This window comes from Cherax quadricarinatus, chromosome 40 (assembly GCF_038502225.1).
Source record: "Cherax quadricarinatus isolate ZL_2023a chromosome 40, ASM3850222v1, whole genome shotgun sequence".
Lineage (NCBI taxonomy): Eukaryota > Metazoa > Arthropoda > Malacostraca > Decapoda > Parastacidae > Cherax > Cherax quadricarinatus.
In genome coordinates this window covers 6340637-6354966 of record NC_091331.1, presented here as the reverse complement: position 1 = coordinate 6354966, position 14330 = coordinate 6340637, and the positions used below count along the sequence as shown (strand labels likewise).

At 39.0% G+C, this 14330-nt stretch overlaps 1 protein-coding gene across 4 annotated transcripts in view; it reads left to right on the top strand.

Moving 5' to 3' along the window:
* Positions 1 to 1868: 1868 nt before the first annotated feature.
* Positions 1869 to 14330, top strand: part of LOC128687378 (uncharacterized) — a 49107-nt gene continuing 36645 nt past the window's right edge. For 3 of the 4 annotated variants that reach the window (XM_070092666.1, XM_070092665.1, XM_053774823.2), the window contains exons 1-4: positions 1869 to 1985; positions 7421 to 7570; positions 10533 to 12803; positions 13251 to 13350. In XM_070092666.1, coding sequence (XP_069948767.1) covers positions 7445 to 7570; positions 10533 to 12803; positions 13251 to 13350 — 2497 coding nt within the window. In that variant the 5' untranslated portion in view covers positions 1869 to 1985; positions 7421 to 7444. Of the gene's footprint in view, positions 1986 to 2020; positions 2461 to 7420; positions 7571 to 10532; positions 12804 to 13250; positions 13351 to 14330 lie in introns of those variants that run through there. The other variant, XM_053774822.2, reaches the window with a different exon arrangement.

Genomic DNA, 14330 nt, shown 5'->3' with positions numbered 1-14330 from the left:
GAAGAGAATAAGTTAACACTCAACCCAAGGCAGAACTCTCCATACCCTGCACAGCAGAGACGCCAGATGCAGAAATTATGCCATTATTAGCACCTCATAACCCTTCATCGAGTGCCTTGATGGGATCTGGATTCAAGAAGTTAAAAGAACTCTGCTCTTCCCTTCATACCAAACCTGAAGCAGCGCTGTAACTCTTGTGGGTTTAGCACTTAGTTATGATAATAATATCAAACCTGATTATCCGGTATTCTTCAGGCGTTGCGTGACCCCCCTACGGGTTTAGTGCTTCCCCAGAAACATCTTCCTACTTGCCTCCTCCACCTCCAGGTAGGTTTAACGATTATAATAAATACTACCTATTCCTCAAGACCCTGTGCAGCGCTGTATGACCCTGGTGGGTTTAGCGCTTAGTTATGATTACATAATATATCCTCAACACCTTAAGTTACTTCCCTACATCACTTTAATAACTGTCCTCGCACCATGGGTCGTCCTCCGCAAGTTCTGTAAGTTATTTTTCCTCCCATCCAAGCCACATTATTTCTCCCTCCAACATACTAGATATAGACAGTCCCTAATGATGAACACTATCTAGTTACAAAAATTACTGCTCATGGGTCAAGAAAAATCGCATGACCCGAGGCTTGATCATCAGAGGATCCTAAAATGCTATTCCATCCTTTCCCAGTGAAGATAAAAAGCCCGACTAGGGATTCTAAAAATTAAAATATTGTTGAACAAGTTTAGTACTCTGAAGGAGTTGTGGAGGATGTATCATTTAGTTGGAACCTGAGGGAACAGAAACTAATTCAACAACGACCAGCAGTAACATAGCCTGGTTGATCAGATCCTGATCCACCGTGAGGCCTGGTCATGAACCAGGCCGCTGGGGCATTGACCCCCGAAACCTTCTCCAGGTATACCCTTTATTTTCAGTATGCCCTCTACTTTCAGTATACCTTTTATTTCCAGTATACCATCTACCTCCAGTATATCTACATTCAGTATATCTTCCTTCGGTATACCTTCTGTTTACAATATATTTACCTTCAGTATACCTTCTGTTTCCAGTATACCATCAACCTTCAGTAATTATCTACCTTCAGTATACCATCAACCTTCAGTATACCATCTACCTTCAGTATACCATCTACCTTCAGTATACCATCTTGCAGTATACTCTACCTTCAGTAAACTTTCAATTATAAATGTAAAATAGCTCAGATAACTGTAACACTGGAGAAAAACAGTATTATTCACGTTAATAAAACACAACACGTGGTTTATTGTGTTTTATTGAGACGCTGAGGCGTCCCCCGGGGGCGAAACGTCTCTGGGGCACGAAACGTCTACTCAATAAAATCCCATAAACCGCATATTGTGTTTTATTAACATACTTCTCGGTATATAAAACCACTGATATAGTCTGTCACGTTTCAGATAACAGTAAACATTCTTTTTTTTTTTTTTTTTTTTTTACAAAATAGGAAAATAAACATTTTGTAAAAGATATGTTGGTGAAAGTGATATATTATTGTTTACACATATTTGTCAACGTTAGAGAAGAGAATGAGCCATTTATTAAATATATACTATTAATATATCAAAATAAGGTCTTTTGTTTTGCCTTTTTACGATAATACTTTGTTATCTTTAATATAAAAATATAATTGCACGTAACTTTTTAAAGACTTAAAATTAAACTGACGAAAGGAAAAGTAATACAAAGCGCCAAGGAGTGTAGCGACTTTTGATATCTAAATAAGTAAAATAAATAGTATTTACAGCTCATGGGGAATAGCTGCATATGAAATTTATTATTATAAATGTGGTGCAATATGTAATAAATGGATATAGTTGTGAGAGGAGCAAGGTTCCAGTACTCGTGTGACGTCAGACCGGTCCAACCTTGCGAAAAAGGGGAGAAAGTAAACTTGGTTTATTTCCACCACAATTGAGGAACATCACAACGGTTTGCTGTGCCTGTGAGTATACCCTAGCTAGACGCTGCATCCCGGCGGGAGCCTCGCCGCACGCCATTCTGGTGCAAGCATACAGAATTTAGCGATAATAGTCCAAAATGGCTACCCCGGGATGAAGGGTGTCCCCCCCGACGAGGGCAAAATGGACTTGACCCAAATACCTGTGTCTGGGCAGTTAATTTCTGACTATGGTTATGGATGGATGTCACCTCCTCCTCCTCCTTTCATCCTTCAATCCATTCTTCCTGACACTGACACCCGTGTCATCCCCACAGTGACTTCTGTCGTCAAAAATATCATGGCGGAGTGTCTTACTGTAATGTCGGGAGATTTTTTAACCGTTTACTATGAAGATCAGTCCTGAGAAATCACGTATTGCTTTTTGGTGCTTCTATTTCCCTGCACAAATTATTTCTCGTTGAAATTATTTTAGGAGAGATTAGCCAAAATAATGCATTTATTTTGGGAGGTATAGCAGGTGAGGACCAATTAAGTGTCAGTACTACCACTGCTCGCTATATAGCCCTTGTAGGTTTAGCGCTTATTTATTTATTTTTTATTTATTTATTTTTTATTTATTTATTTATTTGGCCAGCAGTAATTAACTGACCAGTCACAGTGGGGGGTAAACAAAGATGAATGTAAAGGCATACCAGTCCCATATCTACCACTGGTGAAGTAAGGTTGGGTTTCGTTAGGTTAAGTGGCGTTAATTTGTACCACACAACAATGTCCATGATAGTACATTTTCAGGAATAAATTGCCTCCAAACATAATTGCTGTATAATCCTCCGGGTTTAGCGCTTCCCCCTTGATTATAATAATAATAATCCAAACATAATCACCGGTTCTCCATAATTAACTAAATTTGTACAGTGGTTCCAAGGAGAAAATAATTGTTATTCTTATAAATTACTAATAACTAATGGAGCTCTAACGTTGGGTAACCTGACAGGTTATCCCTATCTCTTGAACCAAGGAATTGGAATTATTTTCCCTCTTCCTTGGATCAAGCCTAGTTGTCTCCAATTTCCCAGGTTCTGTATGACCCCTATGTGTTTAATTCTACCCTGATTTAAAAAAATGGGTTTATTTGCACTTAAGCATGTGTATTGAACTTGAATGAAAACTAAGCCAAACATTTGATAAAACTGCTGTTAAATGTCTATTGTGGCTGCACTAGATACTTTAATATAAGCACTATGTTGATAATTTAAGATATTCACCTAGAATACCCCAGTCAACCAAGCTAATGTTATTCATTTCCATTATGTTGGCCCCTCAAGGGAGGTTCCTTGATGCTGGTGAGGGGCTCTTGATCCTGGGAATTTGATCTGTGCTCCAGTTCCCTGAATTGAGCCTGAATACCTTCTATCCCCCCCTACATGTGCTGTATAATCCTACGGGTTTAGCGCTCCCCCATTATAATAATAATCCATTATGTTGTGGCTGGGTAGGATGAGCATTCATTAACATAACTGCATGTCTGGGTTGTAATTGATACTTCAAGGTGTCCTCCTGTGCTGATACTCACATTTGCAAATTTTACAATGCCTAGAAAAAACTATGTCTAGGTTTATATCGTTTATACGAATGCTTATCATTTATCAGCTTAATACTCTCTTTGAAGCTAGTAAGAGGTTCTTGATCCAAGGATTGGATTTGTCTAATTCCTTCTTTGGACTGAAGCTCATTGCCTCTCATTCCCCAGGTTTTATATGACTCCTATGAACTCAGCACTTCCCTATAATAATAAAAAATAATATAATAATAATTGTTAATTTAAGTTCTTAGTTTTTAATTAGGCAAATCATCCATCATTTAAAAAATTTACAACATATTTGAAATTTGTATACTATCAATGTAAATCCATTATTAATATCTAATAAAATTAGCATTTAATGACTACCTGACCTGAATGCTCCTACATTGTTTTTGAAAATAATTTAAATCCAGTGAAGTCACCATTTTGTTTCATTCAGACATGCATATCAGTCTTAAATTTATATAGCACATACTGTATAATATATTACTAAATTTAAAAAGAGAAGCTTTCGTTTTTCTTTTTGGGCCGCCCTGCCTTGGTGGGATACGCCCGGTTTGTTGAAAAAAAAAATATTGTATAAGTAATGTATATACTGTGCTGTACATTTTATAGGTGATATATCCTAGATTGTCATCATAAGATGTAACTTATACTGTATACGTATGTAATTACAATATGTTGAGATGATTGAAGCTGAAATACAGATTGTTTGTAAAGCATGTACGTATATTATAAATGCATCTGTAATGGCATGCCAGATGTTACTGAAACCAAAAGTTGTGTTGGGCTGCTCAGAATCATGTTTATTTAGGTTTATATCATGAACAAACCATAACTATAGTTACACCAAACACAATAAGCTACTCATCCTTCATAGTACTGATACTACACTCTACTTTTTGAACCCATGTCTATCTAATTGGTTTCCTGAATCTCTTCAGAAATTTTACGCTACTCATATTCCATATATCCCAAGAACCACTTGTCTTTACTCTTCCTGGTTTAACATGCTCCCATATGACTGCTGAATGCAAGAGCCCTACCACTCGAAGCCTTGACTCTCTTACTCCACGCTTTCCTCGGACATCCCCTATTCTTCAAATTCCATCTACCCTTTTGGTCAATTTAATCTATTCCATACTTGCTTCATGACCAGATTACAGTGGTCCCTCATTTATCGTCGTTAATCTGTTCCTGGAAGTGTGACGATTATCGAAATAGACGATTTTCGAATCAATTTTCCCCATAAGAAATAATGTAAATGCAATTAATCCGTTCCTGACACCCAGAAGTATTAAAACAAAAAATTTTTTACATGAAATATAGATGTAGTACATAAACAATACAATGGGACATGATGAATGAAATATTAACAGCATAACACTTACCTTTATTGGCGATTCTTCTTAGTGTATGGAAGACTGGAGGAGGAGAGAGATTGGATTAGTTATTGTTTGGAAGGGGAATCCCCTTCCATCAACACCTCAGATACCAAGTCCTTTTCTGGGGTTACATATTTCTCTTCTGTTTCTTAATGCCACTAGGACCAGCTTGAGAGTCACTGGAGTCCTGTCTCGCAAAAAAAAGTGTCCAGAGAGCTCTGTTTCTGGCTTCTCTTTAAAACTTACCCCACATTTCAAAAATCTCCTTAATTTCTGAAGAAGGCACCTTCCATCTCTCTTCCTCCTCTGCAGCAAGATTCTGAGCTGTGATCTGTTGCAGTTCCTGCTGAAGCTCTTGCAGCTCCTCAGTGGTTAGCTCTTCGTTGTGGTCCTCCACCAACTCTTCCACATCCTCCAAACTCACATCCAACCCCATGGAACTCCCCAATACCACAATAGATTTCACAACTGACATAGGCTCATCAGGGTCAGCCACAAACCCTTCAAAATCCCTCTTGTGGACACAATCTGGCCACAATTTTCTCCAAGCAACAACAGCTTCCTTGAGTTCCTTTTTCTTTGCCACTATGGAAGATATGGTTGTATGGGGTTTGTTATACATCCTGGTCAGTTCAGCCACACGTACTCCACTTTCATATTGTTCAATGATGTTTTTCTTAAATTTAATCATATTTCTCACCTTTTTTACCTAAGGCTTGGCACTAGGAGCTTTCTTTGGAGCCATGGTAACTTATTTACCACTTGCAAGCACTAAAATGAATGGAATATTATGAAATGTTTCGTATGAACAAGTGAGGGGACCGTTGCTCACTGGTAAACAATAGCACACTGGCTGGGAAGGGAGGCCGAGGCGGCTCAGAGCCATGAGTATGCGTCCAGGACGAACAACGATTAGAGAGTCAACCAACCATTTGCGAGCCAATGTTTGGACGAAAATAAAGCGACGATTTCCGAAAAGGATTACTATCGAGCCCGATAATTATCAAGGGACCACTGTGTTTTGATAGCCCCCTTGTACACTCATTGAGTTATACCGTTTCACCACATTGTCTAATAATTTCTATTCTACTTATTCTATGTCTAATGTTATATTCACACCACACAGTGATCTCAAACATGACATGTCTACTGCTTCTAGCCTTTTCTCAGTGACTTGAAAATATTATTTCTCACACTTGTATAAAAGTTTGCCCAAAATGCTCTGCATATTAAGGGGCTTTGTGTATGCACACCTAAATGTAATTCACCTTTGTACAAACATTGTATCATGCTGAAATAAAGTATCTTAAGTGTTGAAATCAGTATTATCTGCAGAGTGTCCTTTTTTGCCTTCACTGATAAATATCTTTCTTTCCATCTCAACATTCCACCTACTGTAAGTCACCTTGTCTCAAACCCACCTGCAAATATCCACTCCCAAATATTTAAATAGAGAATACAGTGTTTAAATACAGTGGACCCCCGGTTAACGATTTTAATCCGTGCAAGAGGGCTCATCGTTATGCGAAATAATCGTTATGCGAATTAATTTTCCCCATAAGAAATAATGGAAATAAAATTAATCCGTGCAAGACGCCCAAAAGTATGAAAAAAAAATTTTTTTACCACATGAAATGTTAATTTTAATACACACAAACTGAAAAAGGCATGCACAATTACATGACACTTACTTTTATTGAAGATCTGGTGATGATTGATGGGATGGGAGGAGGGGAGAGCATTATCTTCTTACTGTTTAGAAGGGGAATCCCCTTCCATTAGGACTTGAGGTAGCAAGTCCTTTTCTGGGGTTACTTCCCTTCTTCTTTTAATGCCACTAGGACCAGCTTCAGAGTCACTGGACCTCTGTCGCACAACAAATCTGTCCATAGAGCTCTGTACCTCCCGTTTCTTCAAGACTTTCCTAAAATGGGCCATAACATTGTCATTGAAATAGTCACAAGCACGGCTTGCAACAGCTGTGTCAGGGTGATTTTCATCTATAAAGGTTTGCAGTTCAAACCACTCTGCACACATTTCCTTAATCTTTGAAGTAGGCACAATGGATTCCACAACTGGCATAGGCTTCTCAGGGTTAGCCCCAAACCCTTCAAAATCTTTCTTAATTTCCATACTAATTCTCACCCTTTTTACCACAGGGTTGGCACTAGAAGCTTTCTTGGGGCCCATGGTCACTTATTTTCCAGAAACACCACCGAAAACACTGTAATAATACGAAATATTCCGAGTGTATGCTTGGATGTTACCGCGGAGGCTGGCTGGTAAACAATGGGACGGCCGGCACATGTGAGGGCACATTGGACGCGTCTCGGACGAAAATCGGTATGCGGGTTTTTAATCGGTATGCGGGGCAAAAATTTTGCGATAAAAGTAATCGTTATGCGGAAAAATCGCTATGCGATGCCATCGTTATGCGGGGGTCCACTGTACAGTTAAAAGTTTATTAATATAAGATGTGCTGTATATTTAAAAGGTCATTCATCCTGCAGATATGTTTGGCAATTTGAGCAGCTATGGCAGGCAATACTCACCAAGACACTGCCATTCCTTCATCTGTAGGACGGCAGTTATCACAGGAGACTGACTCCGTTGACATAGATGATGGGGAACTTTGGAATCATAGGCGGCTTCAGCAACAGGTTAGTGCTTGTGTAAATATTTTACATTTTCTTGTACTGCAGTGGCATTGAAGTAAGAGAAACAGACTTATTAGTCTGTTTCTCTTCAGTAACTTTTATACAATGAACCTGGCCCATGGCCGGGCTTCAAGAGTACATAGTAAGATTTGAAACTTATCAAAGGTGTATCAGTAGAACTGTAACTCATTTTCATATTTGCTCCATTCATATTGGAGTGAACAAGTATCAAAATGTTTTGATACTTGTTCACAATTTTTTTTTCCTAGTGCAGAAAATATACAATACATACATTAAACTTTAGTGTATACCAAACCAAATAAATATTCTCTTGTTTTAAAATAAGTAAAAGTATTTAGGTAAATTGGTTTAATGATTGAGAAGGAAAGACCTAACTGTTACTGTATATTCAATGTTGATTTACTGTATCTTTTCATCTTGATTATGCAGTACTTGTAATTGCGACTTCTTAATTGAAATTTCATTAATGATTACCACACACATATGGTACAGAACAATCTTGCTAAATAAGATAAATCAAAAGCTGTAAAAATCTTCTAGATACTTTATAGGTTCTTTCACTTGACATCTATTCTAAGTTATAACATAAAATGGTTGTATATCAGGAATTTTTCTAACAAAGTCAGGCTGAATGTACTGAATATACACTATGGAAAGATGTACAATCATAGGGGTATTTGACTGAACTATACAAGTGGAAAAGAGAAATAAATAAAAGACGAGGAGTTACTAAAAGTATTATTTAGAAGGCTGAGGAGGGGTTCTGGACGTGGTTTGGTCATTTAAAGAGGAAGGAACACAATAGGATGACTAGGAGGGTGTATAACTCTGTAGTGGAGGGAGGGAGGGAAGGGTAGGGGTCATCCTAGAATAGGAGAAGAACAAAGATAACGATAAGCCAATAAGTTTCATGTCCTTTACCCAAACTTAGGTATATTTTCTTCTTCATATGGAACTGGCTGAAGTATTTGTTATACTCCCTGCTTTGAAATAGAAGAGATAGCAAGAGTACTATGGATTGAGAATTTTTTTTTTTTTTTTAACAAGTCGGCCGTCTCCCACCGAGGCAGGGTGACCCAAAAAGAAAGAAAATCCCCAAAAAGAAAATACTTTCATCATCATTCATCATTCAGCACACATAATCACTGTTTTTGCAGAGGTACTCAGAATACAACAGTTTAGAAGTATATACGTATAAAGATACACAACATATCCCTCCAAACTGCCAATATCCCAAACCCCTCCTTTAAAGTGCAGGCATTGTACTTCCCATTTCCAGAACTCGAGTCCGGCTATATAAAATAACCGGTTTCCCTGAATCCCTTCACTAAATATTACCCTGCTCTCAGTCCAACAGCTCATCAGGTCCCAAATACCATTCATCTCCATTCACTCCTATCTAACATGCTCATGCACGCTTGCTGGAAGTCCAAGCCTCTCACCCACAAAACCTCCTTTACCCCCTCCCTCCAACCTTTTCGAGGACGACCCCTACCCCGTCTTCCTTCCCCTACAGATTTATACGCTCTTCATGTCATTCTACTTTGATCCATTCTCTCTAAAATGACCAAACCACCTCAACAACCCCTCTTCAGCCCTCTGACTAATACTTTTATTAACTCCACACCTTCTCCTAATTTCCACACTCCGAATTTTCTGCATAATATTTACACCACACATTGCCCTTAGACAGGGCATCTCCACTGCCTCCAACCGCCTCCTCACTGCTGCATTTACAACCCAAGCTTCACACCCATATAAGAGTGTTGGTACTACTATACTTTCATACATTCCCTTCTTTGCCTCCATAGATAACATTTTTTGTCTCCACATATACCTCAATGTACCACTCACCTTTTTTCCTTCATCAATTCTATGATTAACCTCATCCTTCATAAATCCATCCGCTGACACATCAACTCCCAAATATCTGAAAACATTCACATCTTCCATACTCCTCCAATTTTTCTTTATCTAAATCATTTGATACCCTCATCACCTTACTCTTTTCTATGTTCACTTTCAACTTTCTACCTTTACACACACTCCCAAATTCATCCACTAACCTTTTGCAGTTTTTCTTTAGAATCTCCCATAAGCACAGTATCATCAGCAAAAAGTAACTGTGTCACTTCCCATTTTGTATTTGATTCCCCATAATTTAATCCCACCCCTCTCCCGAACACCCTGGCATTTACTTCTTTTACAACCCCATCTGTAAATATATTAAACAACCATGGTGACTTTACTCATCCCTGTCTAAGACCTACTTTTACTGGGGACTAGTCTCCCTCTCTTCTACACACCTGAGCCTCACTATCCTCATAAAAACTCTTTACAGCATTTAGTAACTTACCACCTATTCCATATACTTGTAACATCTGCCACATTGCTTCCCTATCCACTCTATCATATGCCTTTTCTAAATCCATAAATGCAATAAAAACTTCCCTACCTTTATCTAAATACTGTTCACATATATGCTTCAATGTAAACACTTGATCTACACATCCCCAACCCACTCTAAAACCTCCTTACTCATCCGCAATTCTACATTCTGTCTTGCCTCTAATTCTTTCAATAATAACCCTACCGTACACTTTTCCTGGTATACTCAGTAAACTTATTCCTCTATAATTTTTACAATCTCTCTTGTCCCCCTTCCCATTATATAAAGGGATTATTCATGCTCTCTGTCAATCCCTAGGTACCTTCCCCTCTTTCATACATTTATTAAACAAAAATGCCAACCACTCCAACACTATATCCTCCCCTGCTTTTAACATTTCTGTCATGATTCCGTCAGTTCCAGCTGCTTTACCCCCTTTCATTCTACGTAATGCAGTATAGTTTTAAGTCGTGTAGTGAAAAATATGAATTTTTAATTGGCTCTTTTAGACATTTTCATTAAATGATTGATTTTAACGTTGCATTTATTCAACAGGTGGGATATTTAAGCCTAGGTGGGGGCTTCAGTGGAGGATTATCACCACAACCTTCATCAAGTGCAGAATGTGAACGTCGTGTGAGTCCCTTAGACCCCAATCTGTCATCAGCAGCTCGATATTCTCCACCTCCACCGTACAACAGTCCTTTAGCAGGAATAGAAGCATCACTGGAACATCCTGATTCTCCAATGGAAGATCTGTCCAATGCTAGTTCCCTTCCTAGTCTACCAGCTGGTGTAAGCAGTAGTATATCCAGTGCTACAGAAAGCCTCGCAGTCTCTGATGCACACAGATTACCACCTTCCTCAGTTGGACGAGTGTCAGCAAGCAGAAGCAATAGCTTAGTACCTGCTAACAGTCTGTTTGCAACACCACCAGTTTTATCACGATCCCAACCAAGGTGGGCTTCAGCTGATGTAATTGATGATGACGATGATGATGATGATGATGATGACGATGATGATGATGATGTTGATGATGACGATGACGATGATGTTACTGTAAGTCCGTCATTGGGTGAAAGTGTATGGGCCAAACAGAAGAGATTAGCTTTGAGTAATATTGTAGACAGTGGTATTTCTCAACCAGGTTCTAGTGGACTTCAGACTGTGGCAAGAGTCAGCCCTAGTGGTCTTCAGAGTATGTCTCGACCTGGTCCAAGTGGTCTACAGAGTATGCCTCAGCCTGGTCCAAGTGGTCTTCAGGCTATACTCCAACCTTGTTCTAGTGGAATTCAGGCTATCTCTCGGTCAGGCCCTAGTAACCTTGTAGCTATGCCACAACCTAGTCCAAGTATTCTGCAAGCTGTACCCTCTAGCCATCAAGTTCTTCCTCGACATCAGAGATCAGATTCTTCAGAGAGTGATGCTGATGACAGTAATGATGTTTCAGAAAATTTACCACAGCTCAGTTCAACTCCTGGTCCATCAGGTATTAGAAATAGATTAGTTCGGCTCAGTGATGGAGAAGCAGAGGCACTTAATGGCACTGCATCTGGTTGTGAAGCCAGCAGTAGTGTCAGGGGTAATGTGTCTCCTTTAGGATCACCCAGCACACCTACAGATAACTGTATTGTATCATCATCTACAGGACATATTGATTCTATACCTCCAACACCTGCAGAGTTTCAGGGCAATGATGTGTCTGGTCCCAGCAGCCCAGTCTCTCCAAGTCTGGTAAGTGCTGCTATACTTGATTCAACTGTTGATTCCACCAGTGGTCGAGGAATCATGGACCCAGAAGAGGAGACATCTGATGATGATTCAGATGATAATCTAGTACCAACAGAACAGATGCAGCTAACAGTAATGGGGCATGGAGATGAAATATCAACATCAGAAGTTGGTTTGCAACACAGTGATGACAGTCAGGATGTTGCACTACTTGTCAGTCCTCAGGGAATGTTCACAAGTGGAAGAGCTAGTGCTAATCGTTTTATAGAGCATTTTTCTCTTTCTCTCTCTCACTTCTCCAGCAATGCCTTAGATGCCAGTTTATCTGGAGTGGTGGGTGAGCAGCGTTCTCCCCCTAACACTCCACCACCCCCTGATCCAGGGCCATATCTTAATGATCCTCTGGATATCCCAAGACCCAGCACACCTCGGATCACCAGTAGACAGGTTAGCATACAAGGTGATCAAGCTAGAGATCAGCCTTCCACCTCTAGTACACACAATATGACTAATCCTGGAGTTCTTGGCAGTAGTTTACCACTACTAAATATCACATCGGGTTTGCCTGGTTGTAGCACAGCTTCAGATACAGATCACTTGAGTGATTCAGGTGGATCTGGGGAATTAGGAGACACTTCAGGAAGAATAGAAAGTGACTCGAGAGGACTAGGAAGTGCATCAAGAGGGTTAGAACCTCTTGTGTCACTCTCCAGTAGTGCAACTAATACCATTGATAATGATAGCTTGACTGGTAATGCAGGTAGCCAGGACCTGGATCAGTTAAGTCAGTCATATGTGCTTGAGCTGAATGATGATAGTTCAGTTGGAAGTGAAAATGCCCTGAGCTCTGGCTCTATTGGTAAAGATGATTTGGTTGATGAAGGACTTGACCAAAGAAATTTTGAAAGTTTACCAACTAGTCACCAGTCATTGCTTGATCCTAAAAGGTTAACAGAAGACTCTTTGAATAGCTCTCTCAGTTTAAGCCTTGCATCTTCAGAGCCAAGTAGGGTGTTAGAAACAGATGTTGCTGTGCCAGGGCCTTCTCACCAATCTACAATGACGCAGCACTTGCTGCCCTCTCAGCCTGATCAGGTCAGTTAAAATCTATTTTCAATTTGCTTTTCATTTTATTTACATGATTTTAATGTCTTTTAGACAATAATTGTATAATAGTCATAATATTCTAAGACTGTAGATTGAATTTCAACACTACTGACGTCTTTGATTATGAGAAATAGTATGAAGATTGTTCATGTAATTTTACACAGTAGTTAAGGATTTCTGTTCAATCAAAACAGAATTGAAAACAACACAAGTCAAATAGCATGAAGGAACCCATATGGATAAAATAAAATGGAAGGTAAAAGTGTTACTGTATACAGTAGTCTTGCAGTGCAGCACCTTGCAGGATGCTGAAGAGGACCTCAGTCTTAGGCTAAATTATACAGTATTTTCCCCCTCATGTTTTATTTTCTCCATCTGGGTTTGTTTGTGCCATTTCCATTAATATTGTATAATGAATGTATATTTTTGATACAGGTTTCTCTTCTGGTTGGTGGAGGGGATGACAGTACTGATGGAGCACTACTAATGATGGTATCTTCAGACTCTCATTCTATGCACAGCAACCTCTCAATTGGTAAGGAACAAAATTGAAATTTAATCTTTGGATGGATACTATTGCAAACACTTTTTGAGTGGAACTTTTAGCTTAAAGAATCATATTTTCTTTATTAGGTGTCCCCAAAGGGAGACCTTTAAATAGTTGCCTGAATTTATTTTTTATTTCATTCCTCCATCTTTCCAATTTTCTTTCACTCGTAACCTGAGAACTCATCCAATAGGATTCAAAATTTGAACTTTTGTGTATGATAATGAGGACCTGATTACTGGAACAATTGGCATGTGCAGGTTAATGAATTCATTCCCATCACCCTAGAATGACTTAGATAACTTCTAAAACCCTAAGTTGCATAGCCTCAGATGTTCAAAAAAAGGGAGCATCTTGATTCAGTGATGATGGAGGGAGAAATTTAAGTGAATATTTGCAAATTTGACTTATGAGTAAAATTGTATGAAATTTTGATTCCTATTTAGTCATCACAATTAAAATATGAGTCTGTCTGCCTCTTCTGAATGACTTCAATATTTAATAGCTGATGCATATTATGGCCAGGATAGTACCCATTCAGTTGAGTCTGTGTGTATAATTTTCTTTCTTTCTTTCAACACACCGGTCGTATCCCACCAAGGCAGGGTGGCCCAAAAAGAAAAACGAAAGTTTCTCTTTTTAAATTTAGTAATTTATACAGGAGAAGGGGTTACTAGCCCCTTGCTCCTGGCATTTTAGTCGCCTCTTACAACACACATGGCTTACAGAGGAAGAATTCTGTTCCACTTTCCCATGGAGATAAGAGGAAATAAATAAGAACAAGAACTAGAAAGAAAATAGAAGAAAACCCAGAGGAGTGTGTATATATACGCTTGTACACGGATGTGTAGTATGACCTAAGTGTAAGTAGAAGTAGCAAGACGTACCTGAAATCTTGCATGTTTATGAGACAGAAAAAAGACACCAGCAATCCTACCATCATGTAAAACAATTACAGGTTTCCGTTT